At 39.2% G+C, this 23,966-nt stretch overlaps 1 protein-coding gene across 4 annotated transcripts in view; it reads right to left on the bottom strand.

The window, feature by feature from the left end:
* Positions 1-4,066: 4,066 nt before the first annotated feature.
* Positions 4,067-23,966, bottom strand: part of AFF4 (AF4/FMR2 family member 4) — a 99,227-nt gene continuing 79,327 nt past the window's right edge. For all 4 annotated transcript variants that reach the window (XM_033926992.1, XM_033926993.1, XM_033926994.1 and 1 more), the window contains 7 exons: positions 20,558-20,621; positions 17,428-17,564; positions 16,226-16,297; positions 15,522-15,615; positions 15,075-15,118; positions 12,860-13,071; positions 4,067-10,385 (listed from right to left, as the gene is read on the bottom strand). In XM_033926992.1, coding sequence (XP_033782883.1) covers positions 10,270-10,385; positions 12,860-13,071; positions 15,075-15,118; positions 15,522-15,615; positions 16,226-16,297; positions 17,428-17,564; positions 20,558-20,621 — 739 coding nt within the window. In that variant the 3' untranslated portion in view covers positions 4,067-10,269. The remainder of the gene's footprint in view (positions 10,386-12,859; positions 13,072-15,074; positions 15,119-15,521; positions 15,616-16,225; positions 16,298-17,427; positions 17,565-20,557; positions 20,622-23,966) is intronic.

Here is a 23,966-nt window from a genome sequence, read left to right as displayed (position 1 = left end):
GTGTTAAAAATCTGTATGGCAGATACTGTGGAATTAATTTTTAAATGGCTATTGGAAATGCTTGTTTATGATGAATGTGTTAATTTTAGTTCTGAATGTGTAATGCGGGCTGCTTTGATCACCATCTATTGGAAGGGTATGATAAAACAGCAGACAAATTAAAATGTGGTGAGATCATGGGAAAGGGCAGGGACTGAGAGTGAGGGGTTTAATACATACTGGTCAGTGGTGGTGTAGCCTTGTGTAAGAATATAGTAGTTGGTATTCCTTGTGCCCCCTGCTTAAAAATTAGCAATCTCCAGTATATTCTCTCAGCCCATATGAGCTCTACTGAGAAATCAAGCCTGAAATATTAGCCCCTCTGGCGGAGGCAATCATGCCTCTGTTTGCTGAATCAGCTTTCTTTTCTTGCCTAACCAATAAAATATGCAAGGGATAGGTCACTAAAGCACAGCACCCAAGATTCTCAGGCTGCAGAAATTTTCCATGCCTAAATTGGCTTTAAAGGCACTAGGTAGCCTCATCTCTAGAGAGGAGAGACGTTCTATATGCTCCTGCTTGGGGGGGAGGGGAAGGTTAGAAAAGTTCCAATCTACTTGTGATGTTGCCTGGAAAATGACCTGGTTGCACAGGGTCTGCTATGCCTGGAAGTAGATATGAAGACTTGATCATCAGTCCTGTCTGCTTGAGGGACGATGGAGCAAAAGGGGCCTGGCTGTAGTAGTATAATGGCTGACCCAGTCTTATTCTATGCCCATTGCAGACGACTTAGCTCAATCTCAGAAACCCCTCCAGCTTTATTTTTGACTGGGTGCTAAACCTCCATAGGTTGTACTCACCTGCCTGGTGCCTGCTAGCAAGCTGACACACACCTGCCATGATTTTCCTGTTGCATGGCAGCACCCTTTTTGCCAGACACAATGGAAACGAGAGGAGTTGAATCACTTCAGAGCCTCTGCCCAAGTACAGATGTAATAGAGAACAGGAGATTGGGCAGAACAGTAGAGTGACACAGACAGCTTGCCCCCACCGCCACAGGTTCTGTCCCCATCGCTGTGGCGGTGGGGGCGCTTAATTTATTTAACATATAAAAAGAGACAATATGTATACTGTACAACTGTTTATAAATCACAAACAGTGCCTTCCATTTCTATCTAGATTTTGTACAACCAGCCCAAGGATTCAGTTGCCTATGTTTTTACATCACCTGAGAAGGTAATTTGTTTGTCTTTGACATGGGTGTAGAAGAGAACCTAAACTGGGTAGTGGATGAACAGAAAAATGTTTATTAAATGTTCCTTGATGCCAGCATAGGTGAAGCTGTTGCAGTAAGGCACATAGCGGTTAACAATAATTCATATAGGCTTAGGAAGTGAAACATGACTGGCAAAGATCAGAATCCCAAATAATGATAGCAACTGATTGCAATATCTTTTATATCGGCAACCCCTGACCGAAGGGAATTAAAATAATTTTGAAATATGTAAACACCATCTAAAATTTGGAAATTTAAAGTGTTCTATCAAATAACCAGGAGCCAAACCATAGAGGATGTTGCACATGGCAGACAAGGCACAAATTGCCATTTAACAGTAGTTCATGGAAATAAAAAAGCAGTTTTTAAAAAATATTTTTATTTTTTAAATCATTGAATTCAGTTATCAATTGTCTAGATGTGTTTTTACATATTGATACTAGTTTCAAGTTTTTAGAGAATGACACATTAAGAAGTAGTTTGGATAGTAATGCTGAAAATCTTTTATTCCCCCCATCTTTATTCTTTACATCCTTATTGCGCTCCAGGGATAGAGGAAAAATGCTTTCAGACTCAAAAAGAGTAAAGTCATCTGATATTGTACCCTTTGGTGTGCAAACTCAATCTGCAAGGAGCAAATCAGGCCAAAAGGACTGTTTGCAGCATCCCCTGGATTTGGTTTATGTTCCACATATCTGGGGCTGCACCATCTACTAGAGTTGGAGAAATACAAAGGCACTGAATGCCTGTATGGGGAGTGAAGTCAGCTCTGGGCATTTTAATTGTCCTTTGGTTCCATCAACTTGGCATGAAGACATAAACCCAGTCAGCTGGAATAGACGTTACATCTGCTAGAGTCTTGAGCTCACCCATTGCTCCTTAGAACAGCCAGTTAGGGAAGATGACAATACAAGTCCATAGTCTGCTATTGAGACAGACATGGGGGAAGCCATTGCTTGCCCTGGGATCAGAAGCATGGAATGTTGCTACTATTTAGCTTTCTGAGAGGTACTTGTGACCTGAACTGGCCACTGTGGAAACAGGATACAGAGCTAAATGGACCTTTGATCTAACCCAGGGGTAGGCAATTCCGGTCCTCGAGAGCCACAGGCAGGTCAGGTTTTCAAGATATCCACAATAAATATGCATGAGATAGATTTGCATCTCAAGGAGGCAGTGCATGCAACTCCATCTCATACATATTCATTGTGGAGATCCTGACAACCTGACCTGCCTGTGGCTCTTGAGGACTGGAATTGCCTACCCCTGGTCTAACCCAGTATGGCTATTATGTTCTTAGAAAACACTTTCTAAATATAAGCACATTTAATACACTCTATAGTAGAGGTTACTGATACGACTCATCTATTCAAATACTTTCAAATATGTAGGAGCAAAGGCACTGCTGGAACAAAAAGGTTTTATTAGAAAATGGATCAGCCTACTGAAGTATATTTTCTAAAGATAGTTCTCTAATAAGTAGGATATCAGATATATTCGGAATATCTGGATATAGGTATATTTCTACTGAATTTACAGATTGGGAATGATGAGAACTTGTAAAACCTTTCATAAATAGTCAAAACTTCTACTGGCAGTGCAGTTGGAAGGGAAATCTACTTTATCTTCCCTACCCTCAGATCAGAAAAAGAAATACCCTGGCAGGTTTAATATAATATGGGAACCATTCCATAAAGTTCATGGAACTAAGTGCATGTGGAGTTAACTCCTAATGAAACAAGGGGCATTAATGCTGCTGCTATTATTATTTCTAGAGTGCTACAGCACTGTACAAAGTCACAAAGGAGATGGTCCCTATTCAAATAAGTTCACAATAAGAACATTTGAATTGCCATACTGGTCCATCAAGCCCAATATCCTGGTTCCAAGTGGCTGTCCTAAGTTCCTGGCAGAAACCCAAAGAGTAGCAACATGCCAGAGCTGAGATTGTGATGTCATAAAGCCTTATTCCACCAATGCCTAAGAGCCAGATGTCACAATGGCTTGATTGCTCACATAAGAATTGCCATCGTGAGACAGACTGAAGGTCCATCAAGCCCAGTGTCCTGTTTCCAAAAGTGGTCAACCCAGGTCTCAAGCACCTAGCTAGATTGCAAGTAGTAAAATCTAATCAAAGACAAACAAGAGGCCATTCTTGCAAGCTCCATCCTCATCTGCACAAGCCTTAAACTCTTAATCATGTGTTTGAGGCTTGTGTGGTTAAGGCAGAGCTTACAGGAATGGGGCCAGGACAGGTACAGAGACAAAACTCACAGAGATGGGGAAAAATTTGTCCCTGTCATTCTCTGCACTAAAAGAGACTAATATACACTAAAAGAGACAATATGCATCTTCATAAGCGATCCAAAAAGAGCTAAGCACACTATGGAAAGGTGGATAATTAGTAGATATTGTTACTGGTGAAGGTTGTATGAGAGAGCTTGTGTTTTGGATATGTGTAATTGATATATGGGCTCCTTCTAAATATTTCGAAAGCACCTGAAAACTAGGCTATTCACAAAAATGTAATGCTCTCTTCCCCCCATACTCAACCTCCAACCCCATTATGCTGTTCCTTCCTTACATTAAGCTCTTGTAAACTGCGCCGAGATCCATAATTATGGAGAGGAGGCGGTATATAAACTTAAGGTTTAGTTTAGATATATATTGACATGTTCCTTGGGTATCTGTAATACAATAAATCCTATTTATGAGGGAAATAGGGGAGCCATGTCTAATTGAGCTGGAAGAAACCCAAGAGGACGGCAGCTACACAGTCAAACAAATTAGAAAAGGAAGCTGGACCAGCTGTTACAGCACAGTGCTTATAAAGTTTAATAATACAGAAACTATGATTTATTCAACTTAGCTGCTCCAGTTACAGTTTTGCATTATACAAAGCATTTTAATGACAGTAGTTAAAAAGATTTTTACAAATTCGAATGAGACCCTTTTCTCCAAATATTTTAATTGCCATAAATTTGTTTAAAAATACACATTAAGACACATTTCAGACACTAAACTTTCTATTCTCAATACCACAAAATACATAGAATATGCTATACAGATGTGGAAAACATATTAGTATATAATACTTTTCTCACCATTAACAGCTTTTATTACATGAAATGCACATACTGACGCAGAAATCCAGAATGTGAGCCCAAAAGTACCCTTCTGAAATTTTTTATGTATTGCAACAAATACAATCACAGTTTTGAAAGTTTTGGTTGAAAATGTCAGAAGCCTATATATTTGGGATAGAAGTAAACGCAAACCAAGGACTCACGGTGCATAAAGGCAAAAGAAATCACACAGTTTGTCATTCACCTACAGTACCTTTGTAAAGGGTCATGAACCAAAACCAGTCAGTACATGGGCACAGCTCTCCCACCTTTCAAATATGATAAAATGACTTTAATAAATATACATCTGCATTATCTTTCATAAATAACATTTCTTAAAAGCCTTTAAAAGGAGGTGAGTAGATAAAAATGAGAATATAATAGCAAATAAAGGAGTTTAGAACGTAAAAATCATGGGAGTATAGTGCACCCAGGAAAATGTCAGGCATCTAGCTATGAGCTGCAGATTCTACTCTATTCCCAATTCTTTTGATTCACGCATGTGTAAAGTCTACAAAAATAAGTACAGTACAAATTAACGTGGAACAGATTAACATACAGAAAGACACAGAACATAGAATTCAGGTATGCAGCATGTTTCCAAGTGATCATGAGTATAACAAAAACATTCTTTTAAGCATTCATTAAACAGATGGATATATTAGGAAATAATCTGGGTTGGCAATGCATTCTGGAAAGACTCCTTTAACCCTCTGGGTAGAGTAGCCCAGACTTATCTGACACTTTTCAGCAATTTTGATTATTCACATCAATATAGGATGGGTAATGGGAGGCTGGCCTAGTTACTCTTTTTACACATATGGGTCGAGTGATTCACCAGCAACGCACAGCACTGCTCTGTCCATCTAGATTGAAGCTATATTCTACAAACCTACAGTTATACCAATGCAAATGAAAGCAGCTAGAAGAGCTAAATGTGAGGCCAAAACCAAAGTCGTAAGAAAGAGGGATCATTTTCAAGTATGGGTTTGTAGTAGTTAAGCTTTTACACCCCTGCCACCATGCTTAACCTTTTGACAGTTTTCCTTAGAGGTGGGATATAAAATATATATATATATCTTATGCAAAATCTCTTCCTAGGGTACATGGGAAACTGGTTCTTAAGTAGTTACATGCATAAGGTTCACCATAACCAAAGTCTTGGTACCTCTCTTAGGTTACCCTTGGACAGACATTAATTACATGTACATTTGGCCAGGCATTAACTGTTTAATACAGACATGGTCATTAAAATAGCAGTTCAAACTGTTTTCAGTTCAGTTTACTTGAATTGAAGAGGGAGAGAAAAAACGAGTGCTATCCTGTTCCAGTGAAATCACATACTGGGATTTCAGTTATCTGTACATTCTTGGGCACTGTGTTTTTAATTATATTCAGAAATTAGAACATTGAAAAAAATAATAAATTAGAAAATATTTTCTTTCTACTTTGAAAGAAATACAAAAATAATTCCTGGGAATTTATAGACAGAAATCAACACTGATTTTGCTTTATCTATAGCTCATTGATCATCTTCTCCAGTTCACATTCATACTTTTGATATTTTACACAATAATTTCCTTAAAAATAAAGGAAATGGGCTGAAGTGGTTGAGTTAAAGTAATCAGCTCCGTTAAGGAAATAACACTTTAATTCTATATCCACGGGCTTCTCTTCCTAGCTGGGTCAAAATGGTCAGATAATTTTCCTTCCATAATACTGTTCCACTACTGCTTCAGCAATGCACCAGAACCAATTCCAAAGCTTTTTCTGCCATTTGGCAACTGAAGTCAAAAGTATAAAATTGTCAAGCCCGATTTAAAAGTGCACACATATGAATGCACTACTTTCTGTGCTCTTGTCAATGCAGTGTTGAGCAATACAGTATAGATCATTTTATTTTAACAAAAGGTGGTTTGACTAAGACAAACGGTAAGACAAAAGTCACGTCATCGGTCCAGGACTTCACTCTGCTAAATCGTACTTGTTAAAAGCTGTACAACTCTGTACACTGGGGATACACACATCTTTAAAATCAATCACACAGCAATCAAACCTTTGTTGAAAGGAATACATTGCACTTATGTAAATGAAAGAACAGTCACCAAGAAAATAGGGACTCGGCACACGTACACCCCCCCCCCTTTTAATAAATAATGGTCAGTTCCACTGTAAGCTTAGAAGAGAGGAGGAATAGGAATATTAAATGTTAATAATCATACTTTGGATGGACAGAGATACATTTTTAAACATAACATTACAGATTGCACACTGCTGTATGAAATCAGAAGAGGAAGGAAGTGTGCCGACATATGGCCATCAGTTCCAAGAGGAAAGTAAAACTCCCAAGTTTTATTTTCTTCTTGTGCAAAGTCCTCCAGCAAATCTAAGGCATTGAAGAAGATCATTCTTGGAATATACACCAAGCCAATCAAGACCCCTGTTTTCACATGATTACATAAATCTAATCCACCAACTTACAGGTGCACAGAATTTATCAGAGAGAAACATGGCAGCTTTCTGCCAACAAATACACGTGTCCTAAGACATGGCAAAATGATCGGATTATTTCACTTCATTCTACATTTAGAATTTGGCTTTGACAAGGTTATTTAACTGCATAAATTCTTATGAAAAATATTAATACACAGTTCAGGACAGCCACTGGCAGGAGGCTTAGATCAATACCAAGATGGTTTAGAAATCTGGATTTATTTTTATTTTGTATGTAGTTATTCCAGTTTCACTCTGTAAAATAAAGCAGCTCATTCCAATAAACACTGAAGTTCAGACAAAGCAATTCAAGTCCCAAATGGGATTTTGCCACAGAAAATATGACCGTTTTCTGTTCCATGACATGGGCTAATCTGGAATCTTGACAATTGCTTTTGAGAGATCATTATCTATATTTACCTAGTGTGACTATCAACAGTTGAGGAATACTGTAATACACAAAAGTATATAATTATGATCTCCGTATCTCATTTGTCAGTCGTGCAAACAGAAGAGACAATGAAAGGCATAGGAACAGTCTGCTGCAATTTCTGAGCACGTCTGGTCTACAGCACCAACAGGAAACATGAAAACAAGTCAGATAAGAAGAAATGGAGGAATCAGAAGAAAAACAGGCCTATTGTAAAATGTAAAGGTATAACTGGTAAGGATGTACATGATGTACAGAGAATGTTCAAAAAATAAAAGCACACAATCCTGAAGACACAGCAGCTGTGCCAGCCTAGGTAGAATTCAAGTCCTTCCTAGGAATCTGTCACAAAGACGGCACTTCCTCGACCTCTATACACACACAACACATACATCAGTGCAATTTGATTCTGGAAATTAAAGTTATGTCTCAGAAGGGATCCAGGGAGGTGGTGACAATTTGGGACACTTTAGAAATAGCACTGTAATAGGTTCAGAGATGTCTTCTTGGCTAGGAAAAGAAGACTTGCATTCAAATGCCAAAATGTACACCTCACTTGTGCAGGTTTAGAAAAGGAATGGAATTCTACCAGACTCCTGCAAAAAGAACAGGTAGTACAGCTGGTCCTATGGTAAAATTTCACCTGTAAACAGTTCAGGAAACTTTTAAGTGTAAGGTAATCGCATAAGGCACACCAGACAAGATAGTGGCACTAAGCAATACTGAGTCACACAAACATTTATCTTACACTCAGACAAGCACCTTGCATGGAAAGGTACTTTGGTTTCATTCTTCAAGCAGCTACTTCTGGAACACCACTTTGAGAAAGGCGATTAACTCCCAATCCTGGACTTTCCCCTTTATCAGCAGGGAACCTTCCTACTAGTGAAACAGGGCAATAAAGTCGGAAATCTTTAGTGTATCATGTCCCTCTGTAGTGGTTAGTATTCCAGCATCCCGGGGCTAGTGGCAGCAGACCATGTAGCTTCTCAACCATGATATGGCTGCCAGTATCTAAAACTATTTTGCTTTTCCATCTATCCAAGGGGGGGTGGTCCTTACATGTTTCAAATGATTACTCACAAGAAAAACCTACTCTAACCTAAATAGGAAAACTGATTAAAAAAAGGTAAAAGATTGTCGGTCTTTGAAACCTGTTCCCAAATGCAACATTTATCTACTGACCAAATAACATGGTGGGACATTCTCAGATGGCCTGGAAAATGGGCCACGCCAGCATTACTATCCATCACCTCAAATAGGCCAGTGTTGGGGATTGTTTTCATTCAAAAGAACAAAACCAAACCCCAAAACAAACACACACGCAACATCTAATCAAAGCAGAGTATAGGAAAATATTTTCTGTTTATAAACCAGTCTTCCTTGTCAGCTTCATTGAAACTATATTGAACCTTTGTACTTTAGCCCGTTCGGATGTTAGTACACAGTCATTTCCTAGTCCTGGGAAACATAGGTGTTCCGAACATGAATCTGCTTAATACTTCTCTGGAGGTTTAAAACTTCAGCCTGGGAACATAGTTCGTCTACAAAATTCCAGCAAGAACCTGAAAGGAACTAGACAGCATGCAGGACCAGCTCTGAGAAGCTTCTTGTAGACTCCTGGTTTGGGGATATCCCACATCTACCACTACAGCAGCATAAGAACATAAGAACTGCCGCTGCTAGGACAGACCAGTGGTCCATCGTGCCCAGCAGTCCGCTCATGCGGCAGCCCTCTGGTCAAAGACCAGCGCCCTAACTGCGTACGTTCCGATTCAGCAGGAACTTGTCGAGCTTGGTCTTGAATCCCTGGAGGGTGTTTTCCCCTATGACAGACTCCGGAAGAGCATTCCAGTTTTCTACTGTCCACAGTCTCTTTATTTACTTTCTAGCTTTATTGTGTTAATTGGTATTTTGAGGGGTTATTTCTGTCCTATAGAAAAACAAAAGGTTCTCCACAGTGAGGGGCGTTACCACAGCTCACTGTTAAAAACTGCGTCCTTAGAGCAAATGAGAACACAGTTATTTGTGGAGGAGTGCATTCCCCATCTCTAAAGTTGGCAGGTAACATTTTTAATCTGCCACTGGGCATAGAACATCTATTTCAAAATTTCATACCCTGTTTAACCCATAATTACATTGCATTAAATGCAAGCTAAGTAACAGTTTAGTATAGATTGTTATAGTGTTAAAACTGTGTTGCTCGAATGTCTTTTGAAAATAACCACCCCAAGTTTGATATAAACTAAAATAATTTTTTTCCATATATATATTTTTATATCTTAATTATATTTAAAATGATTTTCTTTTTAATATGTAGAAGAATATCTCTGGAACTTTTCTGTTTAACCTTTAGCACAGATTTTGCAATAATAAAACTGTTGTTATTTTAGACCGTAGTCATATATAATAGGCATAAAAAGTCCGTATTTGTCCCTAAATTTTTAAAAACATATCAAGACTTTTTTTTTTTTTCTTCTACAATAAGACATTAACAAGTAAGAAAGTTCACAAGTATAAAACAATAAAAGTAGCTACATGCCAGCTTCTTCCTGAAGATGGAAGGGTGAGTGTAATTGGACACTTCAATGTCTTAAAACAGCACAAGCCTAGTTTTGAAAACATTAAAATAAATAGAATTTACTATGATTAATTGTGCAGTATGAATGGAATTCCGCTTCCATCATAGATTGGTGATGCCAATTTATGTTCATGATATGGATGTTAAAAATATTTAAATAAAGCTTCAAACTTGGAGTAAGGAAGAGGTCCGTTCGCAAGATGGTTTGGGCGGAAAGCCAGCAGATGAGTCTAACTGCACGAAAGCATTCCTTATTCTTAGTGTTGACTAAGCCGTGAATTATGGCAGTCTTCCTTTCCCACAGGGCACAGTGTTGTGGAGGAAATCAGAGGCAGCAAGACGAGCAGGTTCTGGGGTCCATCTGTTCAGGTCCTTTCAAGATCATTTAAGCATCATGTTGCAACCAGTGTAGCCCCTGGCGGGTGTAGCGTACCAGATCGGCCATGGTGCTCATGTTGAAGATGAGGGGATTCATGACTTTATCCAACTCGGCAAAGAATTCTAGATTTACAAGGAAAATAAGCAGGACAATTTAGAAATATAACCTGGGGCCCCTCTCTCAAGCTTCACATTCTCTGAAATTCTGAAACCTTAGAAACATAGAAAGATGATGGCAGAAAAGGGCTACAGCCCATCAAGACTACCCACTCTACTGACCCACCCCATTAAGTCTGAGTGCTGCTCGACCCACGTAGGGATCCCACGTGGATGTCCCATTTATTCTTAAAGTCGAGCACGCTGGTGGCTTTGATCACCTGCACCGGAAGTTTGTTCCAGTGATCTACCACCCTTTCTGTGAAGAAATACTTCCTGGTGTCACCACCAAATCTCCCTCCTCTGAGTTTGAGCGGGTGCCCCCTTGTGACTGAAGGTCCCTTAGGAAAGAATATGTCGTTTTCCACCTCGACACGACCTGTGTCAGCACTGGTTTATAACAGAAACAACTGTCACAGAAATGTCAAGATGCAGTTGTTGTTATTTTAAACCAAGATATTTTGTCACACTATCTTGATTTATTTTTCTTCTTCTCCCCTTGCGTTGCCTGGTGGCTTCTGAGTGCTTGTGAGTTCTAAAAGACCTCATTTTCACCATCGAAGCACAGGAGATTCAGAAAGAATGGAGATGGCCCAGAACGCAATATAGGACTAAATACAGAGAAACCCATAAAAAAAGAAGAATGGTTGCATTTAGAACCTTAGAAAGTAACAAAGTAAATGACCATGCCAGCAAGGCTAGACTCGTACCTGACATGCCATGTGTTTGGCATCTTCTTTGAGTTCAATTGGCAGCAGTTCACTGCTCACGTTAAAAGTGGAGCAAATTTTGAAACTCTGCAGGCAGACGCAAAGTCTGTGGGCCCTTTATCCTGGACAGTTTTCAGAGTCTGTGGATAGTTTTTCCATTGAAAAACACCGCAAAGGTTTGAAATTGCTTAACTCCACAAACTAACCCAACCCAAAGCTAGTCGTCTTTTTTCCATACAAGTACTCACATATTGTTTTACCCAGGGAAAGAGTAGATCATTTAAAACAGTTCATTTACCCCTCCATTATCTCTGTTTACACGAGAAACCATTTCCAAGCACAAGAATAGGAAATTCACTGACATTTCATCTTTCAGAACAGGCCAATGAAAGGTGATCATTTGTATGATACATATCATTTGGAAAAACAAGGTATTTTTCTGCACTTCAAGACCTGTGTTTGGGATACTGTACATTGGTCAGTTTGGGTCACCCTACTGCTACTACTAGTATTGTCCACTCTGTTCATCTCAAAGAGAGATCCTAAAAATTTGTTATCCTGGAGACCCCAGTTGGGTGGCATACTACTCAAGGCCACAGAAACATCCAGGTCCCACCTCCATTTAACAGCTGAATTATCCAAGGATGCCTCCCACAACATAATATTGCCTTAAATTCAAGGAAATAAATGAGAGCAAAACTGACCTTTTAAATGAAATTAGCCTATAGAGAGTGATCAAACAAATATGTATAAAAATGCTCAGAGATGTGAAACTCTGAAGGGAAGGCTGAAAACCCCCCCTTGGGTAAAGAGTTTACCTTCCAGTCATTGTCATTTCATAAAAAATCTTTGATCACATTCTCAAAGGCTGTTAATTGAAGAAGTTATAATTCTTGAAATTTTAAAGTCTTTAAATATGATAATTCTCTCTTTGTATCAAACATGCAATAGTCACTGCACTTGAACTAATAAAGCTGTCACTTAGCTCAAAGACAGGGTTTGTGGGGTCCCGTTTCGATCCCTGAAACCACTCAAGTAAATTAAATTCAAGGAAGGCAATTATCAGAATAAAAAGCACAGGCTTCAGAAGTTCGCAAAGCTGGATCCTTATGCTTTGACATGCAGCTCCTGATTGGTAAGGCCCGCCTTAGTGCAGGAAGAGGCAATCAGGGCATACAGCGAGTGATTTCCTGCACTTGCCGCGCTCCAGCTGCTCTCTTCTGCCTCTCCCGCTGCCCTCTCCAGTCTCCCCCATGAAAAACCGTATTCACGGTTTTTCAAGATTTGTGGGGGCTCCTGGATTGGAACCCCCGCGAATATCGGGGGAGTACTCTATTACCATATGAGATCTTCTGTGTTCAAGAACAGGAAGATGATGACTTGGGACTATTTCCAAGGCTTTGAACTGATCATTAGTGTGTTATAAACAGGACTTGCGTTAAGGAGATGCAAACAAGGTTACTGCCCTGAGCCTCTATGCTGCAAGGAGTCCCAAGGGTGTTCAAAATTGAAAAGGCTACATACAGCCTGCTGACAGGCTTTGGGGGCCCCCCTTCCAAATTTCTACCTGGGTTCAGCATGTCTAATACTGGTCCTGGCTATAAACACAGAATTCAAGCAATTCTACAAAATGATAAAATTCTCTCCCATGTACTGTGATCTGCAAGACATTTCTGGTACAAACCAGCTCAACCCACAAACAGAGCTAAAGCTCTCACTGTCAAATCCTACCTTTCTGTTCTTTAGCTAGCTGCTCAGCTTGATCCCATATTTCGGTGGCATAGATGAAGTTGGAGGTGACCTGCACATAGCTGGCTGCCATATGGTGGATCCTCTGTGGAATGGTCACCGAAGAGCTTCCTGAAGAGATGCTCGACCCTGATGAGGCTGTACTGCCAGGAGACAACTTTGGAGAAACCGGGGACGGTGTATTTGCAGGTTTACTGTGCATTATGAAAATAAAAGATGTTCAGTACTGTACATGTGAACTATTTAAGTATGTTTATCTTTGTATTTTGATGTCACTTTCTGCTTGGCATACATAAACATTTTAGAGTATGTGACAACAGACACAGGTCTCCACAAATAAACAAAAGTTAAAACAAAAAATTAGAATGAACATACCAACAGCAAATCTGAACATACAATTCCATATTTTATGTCCACCATTTTAATTGGGAAGAGTTCTACCTTTCTCTTACCAGAACACATTTGGTTCAAGGCGATGTACCATAAAATCTGGCAAAACTACTCCCCACCCCACATGCTCTACAAAAGGGAATAGCAATGAGCATTACAGGTATGTCTCCTTTCCTAGTCTTCTGTCATAATGATGATTGTGGAATAATCTAAAAAATATTTCTCTGATTTTAACCTTTTTTTTTAAGAGATGTTGTATTATGTACACGTATAAAGTGAAGAACTTGTCTTCATTTGTGACATCTAATTTAAGGTGGCCTCTAATCCACATTCGCAGGATAGGGTTGATCCAGTTCTGGATTTTCCTCAGTGCATGCAGGGACTTGTAGTTCTGATTTCACCACCATATTCCCAAAGAAAAGCAAAACTGTAAATCCTAGCATGCACTAGGATAAACCCAGGGCATCATCAACCATGTCCTGCAAATCTAGATTCAGTTGGCAGCTTAAATCTAATTCTTGAGTGGAAAAATATACATGGGTGAATATTTGTCTGCATTGCCTATGAATGATTGTCTGAGTGACCTAGATTGGCCACCGTGAGGACAGGCTACTGGGGTCGGTAGCATGGAATGTTGCTGCTTTTGGGGTTTTTGTCAGGTACTAGTGACCTGGATTGGCCACCGTGGGGATGGGCTACTGGGCTTGATGGATCATTGGTCTGATCTCAGAGAGAGCGAGAATTAGAAGGCCTTGAGCATGCGAAGATGCTCAAGGCCCAGCCTATGGAAGAGGGAGGATTTTCGGGCACCGGCATGTCCTGTGCTTTGGTGCTGGTGCCACATCGGGGTATGAGATTGTGCTTGGGTGGGTGAGTGGGGGATGCCAGATCATGGCGGTGGGGGGAGGAGGCGATGCGAATGGGGGGGGGGGGGTGTTGTCAGATCCTAGAGGGGGGGGTGGCAGTCGCAAATCAAGTCAATGCTCGGTTTGTGAGGTGCAGATTTTGCAAATATTTTGCTCGTCTTACAAAACACTCGCTAACTGCAGCACTCGTAAACCAAGGTTTGTTTCACTGTAAGTTTCTATGCTACAGCAACTAAAATGCCTTTTCCCACAGGCATGCACCAAGCAATTTTTTTGATGGGGTGGGGTGGGGTGGGAGGAAGACAGTTTTATAGGTAAGCAGGGGTCTAATTTCTCTAGAAAACCTGGTCCAATGTGGTCTATTTTCAAACTTGATATCTTTTTACTGGGGTTTTTTCCCCCTAATATGCAAAGTTTCATCCCATTATGTTAAATATTTAATGAGTTATTTTGCTCTCAACCCCTTTTGTATAATTCTCTCCATCTGTTGGGTTGGAAAGAAAATAAAGATCTCTCATTTATGTCCTCTCCAAGAGATTGTCAATTCAAATTCACAGCTAGTCCAGCTTCAAAAAATAAAAGGTCTCTTTGTAACAAATTTTACATCTACCCTTTCCACTCCACTCATTATTTAATAGACCACTATCAATATCACTCCTGAGCCATCTCTTTTCCAAGCTGAAGCACTTTAGCTTTTCCTCATAGGGAAGTCGTTCCATCCCGCTTATCATTTTTGTTGCCCTTCTCTGTATCTAGAGAAGTGGGTTATGAACCAGAAAAAGCCAGTGATCAAATTCCACTTCTGCCACTGACACACTGTGACTTTGGACATGTCACATCACCCTCCATTACTTCAGATACAGCTTAGACAGTAAGGCAGGGAAAACAACTTGCCTGCAACATTTCACATAATATAGTAGAAAATAAACCATGCGTCTTACCTTCCTATACCTGGTGATGATGCTTGAGAATTGTTATATGAATTCTGTATAAAAAGAAAAACTTAAGATGTTACATTGAAATGCTTTGACTTGTCTGTGTGTTAACAGTAGTGTCCACAGAAAGGGCTAAGTTCAGTCAGGGTCCAGCAGCTTTGGGAAGAAGAAGCGAGGGTAGAATTTACCTAGGATAGACATATCCTCCCTTCTTATGGCAGAAATAGTGGCCCTAAGATAAATCCTAAGTCAATCGGAAAAGGAAAGCTGGTTAAGAAATTAGAGGGGGAAAGGCAGTCATATCCTGAGGCAAAAATATCCCTGAAAATGAGAGCCGTGAATGTTCTCCAGCTACAGCATGGCATAAAAGTAAGATGCTATTAACACAAATACAGATTCAAAAGTCAAGTCCCCCAGTTTGAGACCAATTCTAGACAGAATCCAAATATTTACCTTTAGATGTTCGGTCAGCGTTTTAGAATATTTCAAGGCGCTTTCTTTCTTCAGCTTGAATAACCTTAGGTGCAGAAGTGATTGGCATCGAAGGCTGGCCAAAGAGATCAAAGGTTTACTGAAGAACTAGTGACCTGAGTGCTACACTTTAGGAAAACATTAACATTTTATACTAATAACAAAAATGATTAATGATTACTTATTTCTTTTCCTTATGGGATATTAATGGAAGAAAGGGGGGGGAGGGTGGGTTAGGATACTTTAATATTAAAAATTGGATATTATTATTGTATATTTTAACATATGGGATATAAAATGAAATAGGTGGGAGGGGGAATAAAGCTCATTTTAATAATTGAAATATTCAAGTGATGTGATATTTTATTGTTGAAATTTTTGTACACTTGATATTGAAAATAAAATGAATAAAGATTAAAAAAAAAAAAAAAAAAGAATGACTAATGTTGAGAGAAACTGATTCTAACAGCAATGTTTCCCTAACATTAACTATCACTACTGCATCTTTTTCAGGGAATTTAAAATCGCAAACTTTTTTTTTTAACCAGATAAACTGAGTTTCAAAAATCTAAAATGCTGACTTCTTCCACTGTAGCACACATGTCCTCAAATAACTAGGCCTGTATATATCTGAAATACTTTAGAGGAGGATAAACAGGATAGCCCCAATGCCTTACTGTGCCTACCAAAGTACCGCCAGCCGTTTATCTGCTGATGTGGCATCTTGGGCCAAATAATTCTTCAGTTTCATAGTGTACCTGGTAAATAAATTAAAAAAAAGCTTTTAGAGTAGCTACCAGCATTTTTAACCATTGCATTTACTCTCCCTTTTGTTCATTCCATTAATGTTTTTCTTTCTTACATGATCAGCATTGTAACTTTTCCCCCCTTTTCCCTCACGACTCACGTTAGTTTTACCCTATAATGTCAATGTCACCTTGTACGTCAGCACCGATATATATTTGTATATTTTTTAAATATATTGTACATAAGAAGAACATAATAAATGCCTGCACCGGATCAGACCTGGGGTCCATCCAGTCCGGTGATCCGCACACGCGGAGGCTCAGCCAGGCGTACCCTGATGCATACATTAGTCACTCGTATCCCTCAATGTGTCCTGCAAGAAGATGTGCATCCAATTTTCCCTTAAATCCTAGAATGGTAGTTTCCTCCACCATCTCTTTCGGGAGAGAGTTCCAGGCGTTCACCACTCGCTGTGTGAAGCAGAACTTTCGTCCTGGCCGTGTCCCCTCTCAGCTTCAGGCCATGACCTCTGGTCCGAGTCTGGGTCACATTCACCAATGTGAATAAAGCTATTTCTTGCTCTCCATCCTTTCCCCCTGCTGGTGAGTGAGCTTGCTCCATTTTGTCGATTCCTTTTAGCAATTTAAAAGTCTCTATCAGATCCCCTCTCAGTCTTCTCTTCTCAAGGGTGAATAATCCCAGTTTTCTGAGGTGATCCTTGTAGCTCAAGTTCTCCATACCTTCTACTAGCTTCGTCGCTCGCCAGCAGTGTTATATCCTTCTTCAGGTATGGAGACCAGTGTTGGACACAGTATTCCAAGTGTGGTCTGACCATTGCTCTATAAAGCGGCATTATGACCTCCCTCGATCTACTCGTGATTCTCTTCTTTATCACGCCTAACATCCTGTTAGTAAAGTAACATCGCTTAGTAAATTAAATAAGCGATTCATCAAATACGAATAAAAACTTGAAACTTGAACTTGAAACATTTGCTTTGGGGATCAATTCATGTTTCCCATCTCCAACTATCTCCCTCTCAAAAAAGCATTCCCCGGAACCCTATAGAACCTGTTTGTACATGTGTCTGTGTGCTGTCTATTGCTGGGTCACTTTTTGGCAAAAAAAAAAAAAACAACTTACTTGATTAATTCTACAGTTTCAGAGTACATAGGAAACGGGGATTTGGATTCCTGAGCATTCATCTCCAATGCATTCCCGCATTCAATGAAAGAAACCACAGCATCCAGGTAATAAACTGCTTTCGCAAACCTGTCAGACTGAAGAGAACATAACAGTTATTTTATTTGATATATCGCCATTTTTAACAAAAAGTCAAATCAAAGCGGTGTACAGTAAATAAAAACAGTGGGCAATATTTAAAATAAAAAACATAACAAGGGGAAAGTACACAAACAAATTAACCAAACTAGACACAAAAGGACAAAAAGGGCAGGAAAAGTTTACAACATCTTAAGGGAAACACAAGTAGGATAGGAACAAGACGTAGGATACAGAAAGAACAAGACAAAGAAAAGTAAAGATAAGCATAAGATAGTGACTATCTGATCGCAAGTAATATCAAAAAGTTACAAGGAAATTAACTACCTAGTCAGAATTATAGTAACATAGAAACATGATGGCAGATAAAGGCCAAATGACCCATCCAGTCTGTCCATCTGCAGCAACCACTATCTCCTCCTCTCCCTATTGGCTAAGGCTCTATACATAAGAACATAAGAAGTTGCCTCCGCTGAGGCAGACCAGAGGTCCATCTCACCCAGCGGTCTGCTCCCGCTGCGGCCCATCAGGCCTATTGCCTGATCAGTGGTCCCTGATTATTCCTATAACTTGCCTCTTACTCCTATCCCTATAACCTACCTCTACTCCTATCTGTACCCCTCAATCCCTTGTCCTCTAGGAACCTATCCAAACCTTCTTTGAAGTCCTGCAACGTGCTCCTGCCTATCACAGGCTACGGAAGCGCGTTCCATGTATCCAACACCATCTGGGTGAAAAAGAACTTCCTAGCGTTTGTTCTAAACCTGTCCCCTTTCAATTTCTCAGAGTGCCCCCTTGTACTTGTGGTTCCCCATAATTTGAAAAATCTGTCCCTGTCTACTTTTTCTATGCCCTTCGTGATCTTGAAGGTTTCTATCATGTCTCCTCTAAGTCTCCGCTTCTCCAGGGAGAACAGCCCCAGCTCTTTCAGCCTGTCAGTATATGAGAGGTTTTCCATACCCTTTATTAGCTTAGTTGCTCTTCTCTGTATTCCCTCAAGTACTGCCATGTCCTTCTTGAGGTACGGCGACCAGTACTGGACACAGTATTCCAGATGCGGGCGCACCATTGCACGATACAGTGGCAGGATGACTTCCTTCGTCCTGGTCGTGATACCCTTCTTAATGATGCCCAACATTTTGTTTGCTTTCCTTGAGGCTGTGGCGCACTGCGCCGACGCCTTCAATGTTGTGTCTACCATCACTCCCAGGTCTCTTTCAAGGTTACTTACCCCTAGCGGTGATCCCCCCCATTTTGTAAGTGAACATCGGGTTCTTTTTCCCTACATGCATGACCTTGCATTTCCCTATGTTGAAGCTCATTTGCCACTTTTTGGCCCATTCTTCCAGCGTCGTCAGATCCTTTTGGAGATCTTCGCAGTCTTCTGTGGTTTTAACCCTGCTATATAACTTGGTGTCATCCGCAAATTTAATGACCACAGCTGCATTGTGATGTCATAGAATTTTATGGTTACAGAAACATTGTACACATAAAATATAAGGGAACTTCTTTCTTCAAAGGGTGGAGCCGGGTGGAGGAGTATCCGGTTCCTGTGTCCCCTCTTGAAGAAGCCAATTGTGAAACCCGGGTTGGGGGTGGTTGAACAGCATATGTAGCTACAATGTGTTAACATTTCAAATATGTACCCGGAGAAGTTAAAGAGCAGCAGCAGTGCCATCCTGCATTCAGATAAGTCACCCATTATATCTTGCATGTTAAATCAAGATTTGAAGTAAAATAGTGGTGTTTACTAGCAGGTGGCAGAGACAGTGAACTTGCTATGATGGTCTCTATTATAACTGACTCTGTGATTCTTCACTAGTTTCGGTTATGGGTCTGAGCATTCACTTAGAAGTCTAGAGTCACTGCAGTGATCATGAATATATTTATTTATTCATATGGGGATAAGGTGATTATTTTTTCTTTTTATTCTTTTATTCATTTTTGTATGTTACAACAAGTGCATCAATTAACCTCATATGAACTTAAAGATACACACTTGATTAACTCTCATATAAGCATAAAGTTAAACATTTCATTACAAATTAATATTTTATAAAATTTTAAATATTATGTAAGAAATCTAAAATTTATATCATTCTTATTGAATATAATAATCCCCCCACCCCTCCCTCCCTATTCAATAATACATAAAATCATCCTTACTGTGAAAACTATTCAAATACTCATGTATTATAAATAACAACAAGTAAAACCCACCCCTTTTCCCCCCTAATCAAATATCTTATCATGGGAAAAGTTAATCATTCATTACAAAATCTGTTAATGGTGATTATTTTTTCAATGATATAGAAACATTGTAACATGACGGCAGATAAAGGCCAAATGGCCCATCTGCAGCATCCACTGTCTTCTCCTCTCCCTATTGGCTAAGGCTCTTTACAGCTGCATTGTGATGTCATAGAACTTTATGGTTATAGAAACATTGTAACAAGATGGCAGATAAAGGCCAAATGGCCCATCTAGTCTGCCCATCCGCAGTAACCATTATCTCTTTCTCTCTCTGAGAGATCTCACGTGCCTATCCCAAGCCCTCTTGAATTTAGACATAGTCTTTGTCTCTACCACCTCTTCCAGGAGACTGTTCTACGCATCTACCTCCCTTTCTGTAAAAAAGTATTTCCTTAGATTACACCGGAGCTGGAGCCTATGAGAAAATATTGCAGAGATAAAGACTCCCTAGTCACAAGTCATGGCAACAGTTGTGAAGCGACAAACTATTAGGAACTAGGTTCAAATGCCATTTTGAAATAATAAGCCTTCAAGTGAGACTTAAATGACTTCAGGGATTTTTCTGTTTGCAGATATAACGGGAGGGAGTTCCAGAGAGTTGGAGCCATTACAGAGAAATTAGAATCTCTGTAAATATCTGCCTAAAGGATGGAATAGACAGTAAGGATTGATTTGAACCAGAAACAAAGAAAGCACATGTTTCACAAAAGGCTATCAAAAACTGGAGGTCCTTCCTTACCAAAGCATCGGCACTGTGTTTCAGGTTTTTCGCTTCTTGTAAATAATGATCCGCTGAATAAATTCTGCAGCATACAAGAAAATCTCAGGATTAGGGGAAAACAAAACAAAAAACCAAAACCCAACAAAGCAAATCTCCTGAACTAATGCCCTAGTATTTTGAAACATTTCTCAAGAAAAGTGCTTCAACAAGCCCCTAGTGGCATTTCAAAACATTAGCAGTGAAACTTGACAGGGAATACAGTAAAACCTTGGTTTGCAAGACAAGCAAAACATTTTATTAAATTTTAACTTGATAAACAAGCAATGTTTTGCAATGCAAGTACATATAGCAGGCCTGCACAACTCTGGTCCTAGAGGGCTGAATCCAGTCGGGTTTTCCCCAGTGAATTTGCATGAGATCTATTTGCCTGCACTGCTTCCATTGTATGCATATTGATCTCGTGCATATTCATTTGGGAAATCCTGAAAACGTGGCCTGGTGAGGTCCGAAGTTGTGCAGGCCTGACATATAGTATACACACCACATCATCACAATTGAGCCGATGGTTCTGACGCTGCAGGAGTGTAGTGACTGTTCTAAACAAGCGAGGTCTTGCAATACAAGTACGTACAGTATTTTGTATTAAAGTTTTTGGGTTGTGGAATGAAGCGTCTGAGTTTCCATTATTTCTTACGGGGAAATTCGCTTTGATATACGAGTCTTTTGGATTACAAGCATGGTTTCAGAACAAATTATGCTCGCAAACCAAGGTTTTACTGTATATGATTGATAAAGCTTTTTAATAAAATACCCATTGATAATAATAATTTATTTTCTTGTATACCGTCCCACCAGCAGTTCTAGGCGGTTCACAACAGAACATAAACATTTCAGTTAAAAAATACAATTTCAAAAAACGCAACTATTATAACTATCACATCCATTAAATACAGCATCAGATAACAAGTACATTTAAAATACAGAGCCTAATAAAAACTACCTTCTTAAATATCAAATAGGTGGAGTTTTCAATAATTTCCTAAATGTAAGATAAGAATAGGCTTGAACAATCAGCAGACTCATCCAAGAGTTCAACTTCCCCGCCTGATATTCCAATGTCCTGTCCAAAAAAGTCTTATAGCGACAGGCCCTTGGGGTAGGGAAGAGGAACAGACCTGAATTTCTGGTACATTTGAATGAATTAAACAGTTTCAGGTAAGATACCAAATTGGAAGGTAATAAACCAAAAAGAGCCTTATAACAGACACACCCAAACTTAAAAAAATAAACTCAAATTGATAGGTTGCTTTTCAATTTAGACAGATGAGAACATTGAAAATTGGCTGTCAGGGGAAGCACAGCAAGTCAGAATGACTGGGAAAAGGTGACAAGTGCCAGGATGTCCCCTTTGTTCAAATAATCAGATACTACTTGATGTTATAGATTTTAAGCAAATTAGATTGGAGATGAATAGGGATTCAGTTATGGAACTCCCTTCCAAGGAATTGAGAGAAAACTTTTAAAGCACTTTTGTTTTCTCAGGCATTTTTATGAAATAAGACAGAAATTTTAGACATTGTTCAGCTTTTTAAATACTATATATCTTGATGTGTAGTATGAACATAAGAGTCCATCCTGCCCAGCAGTCCGCTCACGCGGCGGCCCCAAGGTCAAAACCAGTGCCGCTGCGTGAGCGGACTGCTGGGCAAGATGGACCATTGGTCTGAATCAGCAGCGGCAATTTTTATGTTTTAATGTTATATCTTTTCTATATATGTTGTATATTGCTTAGATTTGCATTAAATAAGTGGTATCTGTAAGAAATACTGATTATTATTTTTGAGATGTGACCTTATTGGAAGATGCTTCGAACTTGCACTTTCCTAATAAAATGTGTTTGTCCTGAAGGAATTCTGTGCCAAACGCTTTAAAATTCTATGCGTATTGAAACTGCTGCCACACCATCAGATAATCCAAAATACGGCAATAAAACTTATTCATAAAGCGAAAAAATATGATCATGTTACACCACTAATGATTAAATCACACTGGCTTCCTATTTCCCACCGTATTAACTTTAAGATATTATTTTTAGTATTCAAAGTTCTAACCTTCAATGAACCGCAATTTATGACAAGAATGATTATTCCTTACAATGCCCCTCGCTCTCTTCGGTCATCTTCTTTAAACTTATTAACGGTCCCCTCTTTGAAAATCGTGGGCACAAGAAGAAATGAATTCATTGCCACATTATATCAGAAATGAAAAAGATCTTACCTCTTTTAAAAAATTGTTGAAAACTTTTTTGTTTCAAGACACTTTTAATATTTAATATGTTTTATTTTGGACCCTTCATACTTTGTTACAAATATTAACCCTTTCCCCTCCCTCTCGTTTTTTTCCTTTTTATGTAATTTTCAATATAAAATGAATTGTTACTTTTCCCCCCTTTCCCTCTTTGATCATGTCTGTCTTTAATCTGACTGCAAAAATTGTTAATCGGTTTATTTATTTTGTACGTTGTCTTTTATACCCAATTATCTGTGGGACCACTAACTAGTGGCTTTTTAAGTTGTTCATCACTTAGAAAGTTTGTATAAGCGATTCATCAAATGGTAATAAAACTTGAAACTTGATCATAATGAATTAAAACTACAATAGAGAGAAAAAAAAGGTATTTCCAAATATGCAGGATTTTTTCTTAAGGATTTAAAGCAGAATTCCCCTAGGAATATGTAATACACAACTATAGGTCTTGGTTTTCAGGTATTTTAGTTTATCATTCTGTACAGGCTGAGGAAAGTTTGGAGCTGCAACAGTTTCAAGTTTAGAACTCTTTCTATGCTCCATGTATTGCTGAATAAAAACCCACCAAAACACAGCAGCCCTACACTCTCTCTCCACCCCTACCCCAAAATAACACATATACATATATTCTTCCTCTTGTTGCTTAACTTGTCTTTACCAGTTTCTTCCCAGTCAGCAAAACTAAATTTTTCCTTGCAACCCCAACTGATTGTAATGAGGAGAATTCAACCATTAATCCTTTAATTAGCAGATGGTGAAACGGCTGCTTTACGTAGCTTGATGTTGAACGAGACCAACAGTGCCAAGTAAACAGGCATTTGGAGATGCAGATCGCCCATAAGAGCCATAGAAAACACATGTTGCTCCTCAGCAACAATGCCAAATAAAGGGTTAAGATTCTAGGGGTACATTTGGATAAGATTTTGTCAATGAGGATGCAGACTAAGGCTCTGGTTCAGAAAAGTTTTTTTATTCTTTGGTAATTGCGAACAATTAGATCTTATTTTGAAACCATACCATTTAGATTACTGGGGCAATCATTGGATTTGCGTATTTTAGATTACTGTAATATAGTTCCATCTTGATGACCAACAACAAAAAATATCTTTACAGGTTACCC

Source organism: Geotrypetes seraphini, chromosome 18 (genome assembly GCF_902459505.1).
Source record: "Geotrypetes seraphini chromosome 18, aGeoSer1.1, whole genome shotgun sequence".
Taxonomy (NCBI): domain Eukaryota; kingdom Metazoa; phylum Chordata; class Amphibia; order Gymnophiona; family Dermophiidae; genus Geotrypetes; species Geotrypetes seraphini.
The sequence above is the reverse complement of the archived record's forward strand: the minus strand, read 5'-3'. Positions and strand labels throughout refer to the sequence as shown.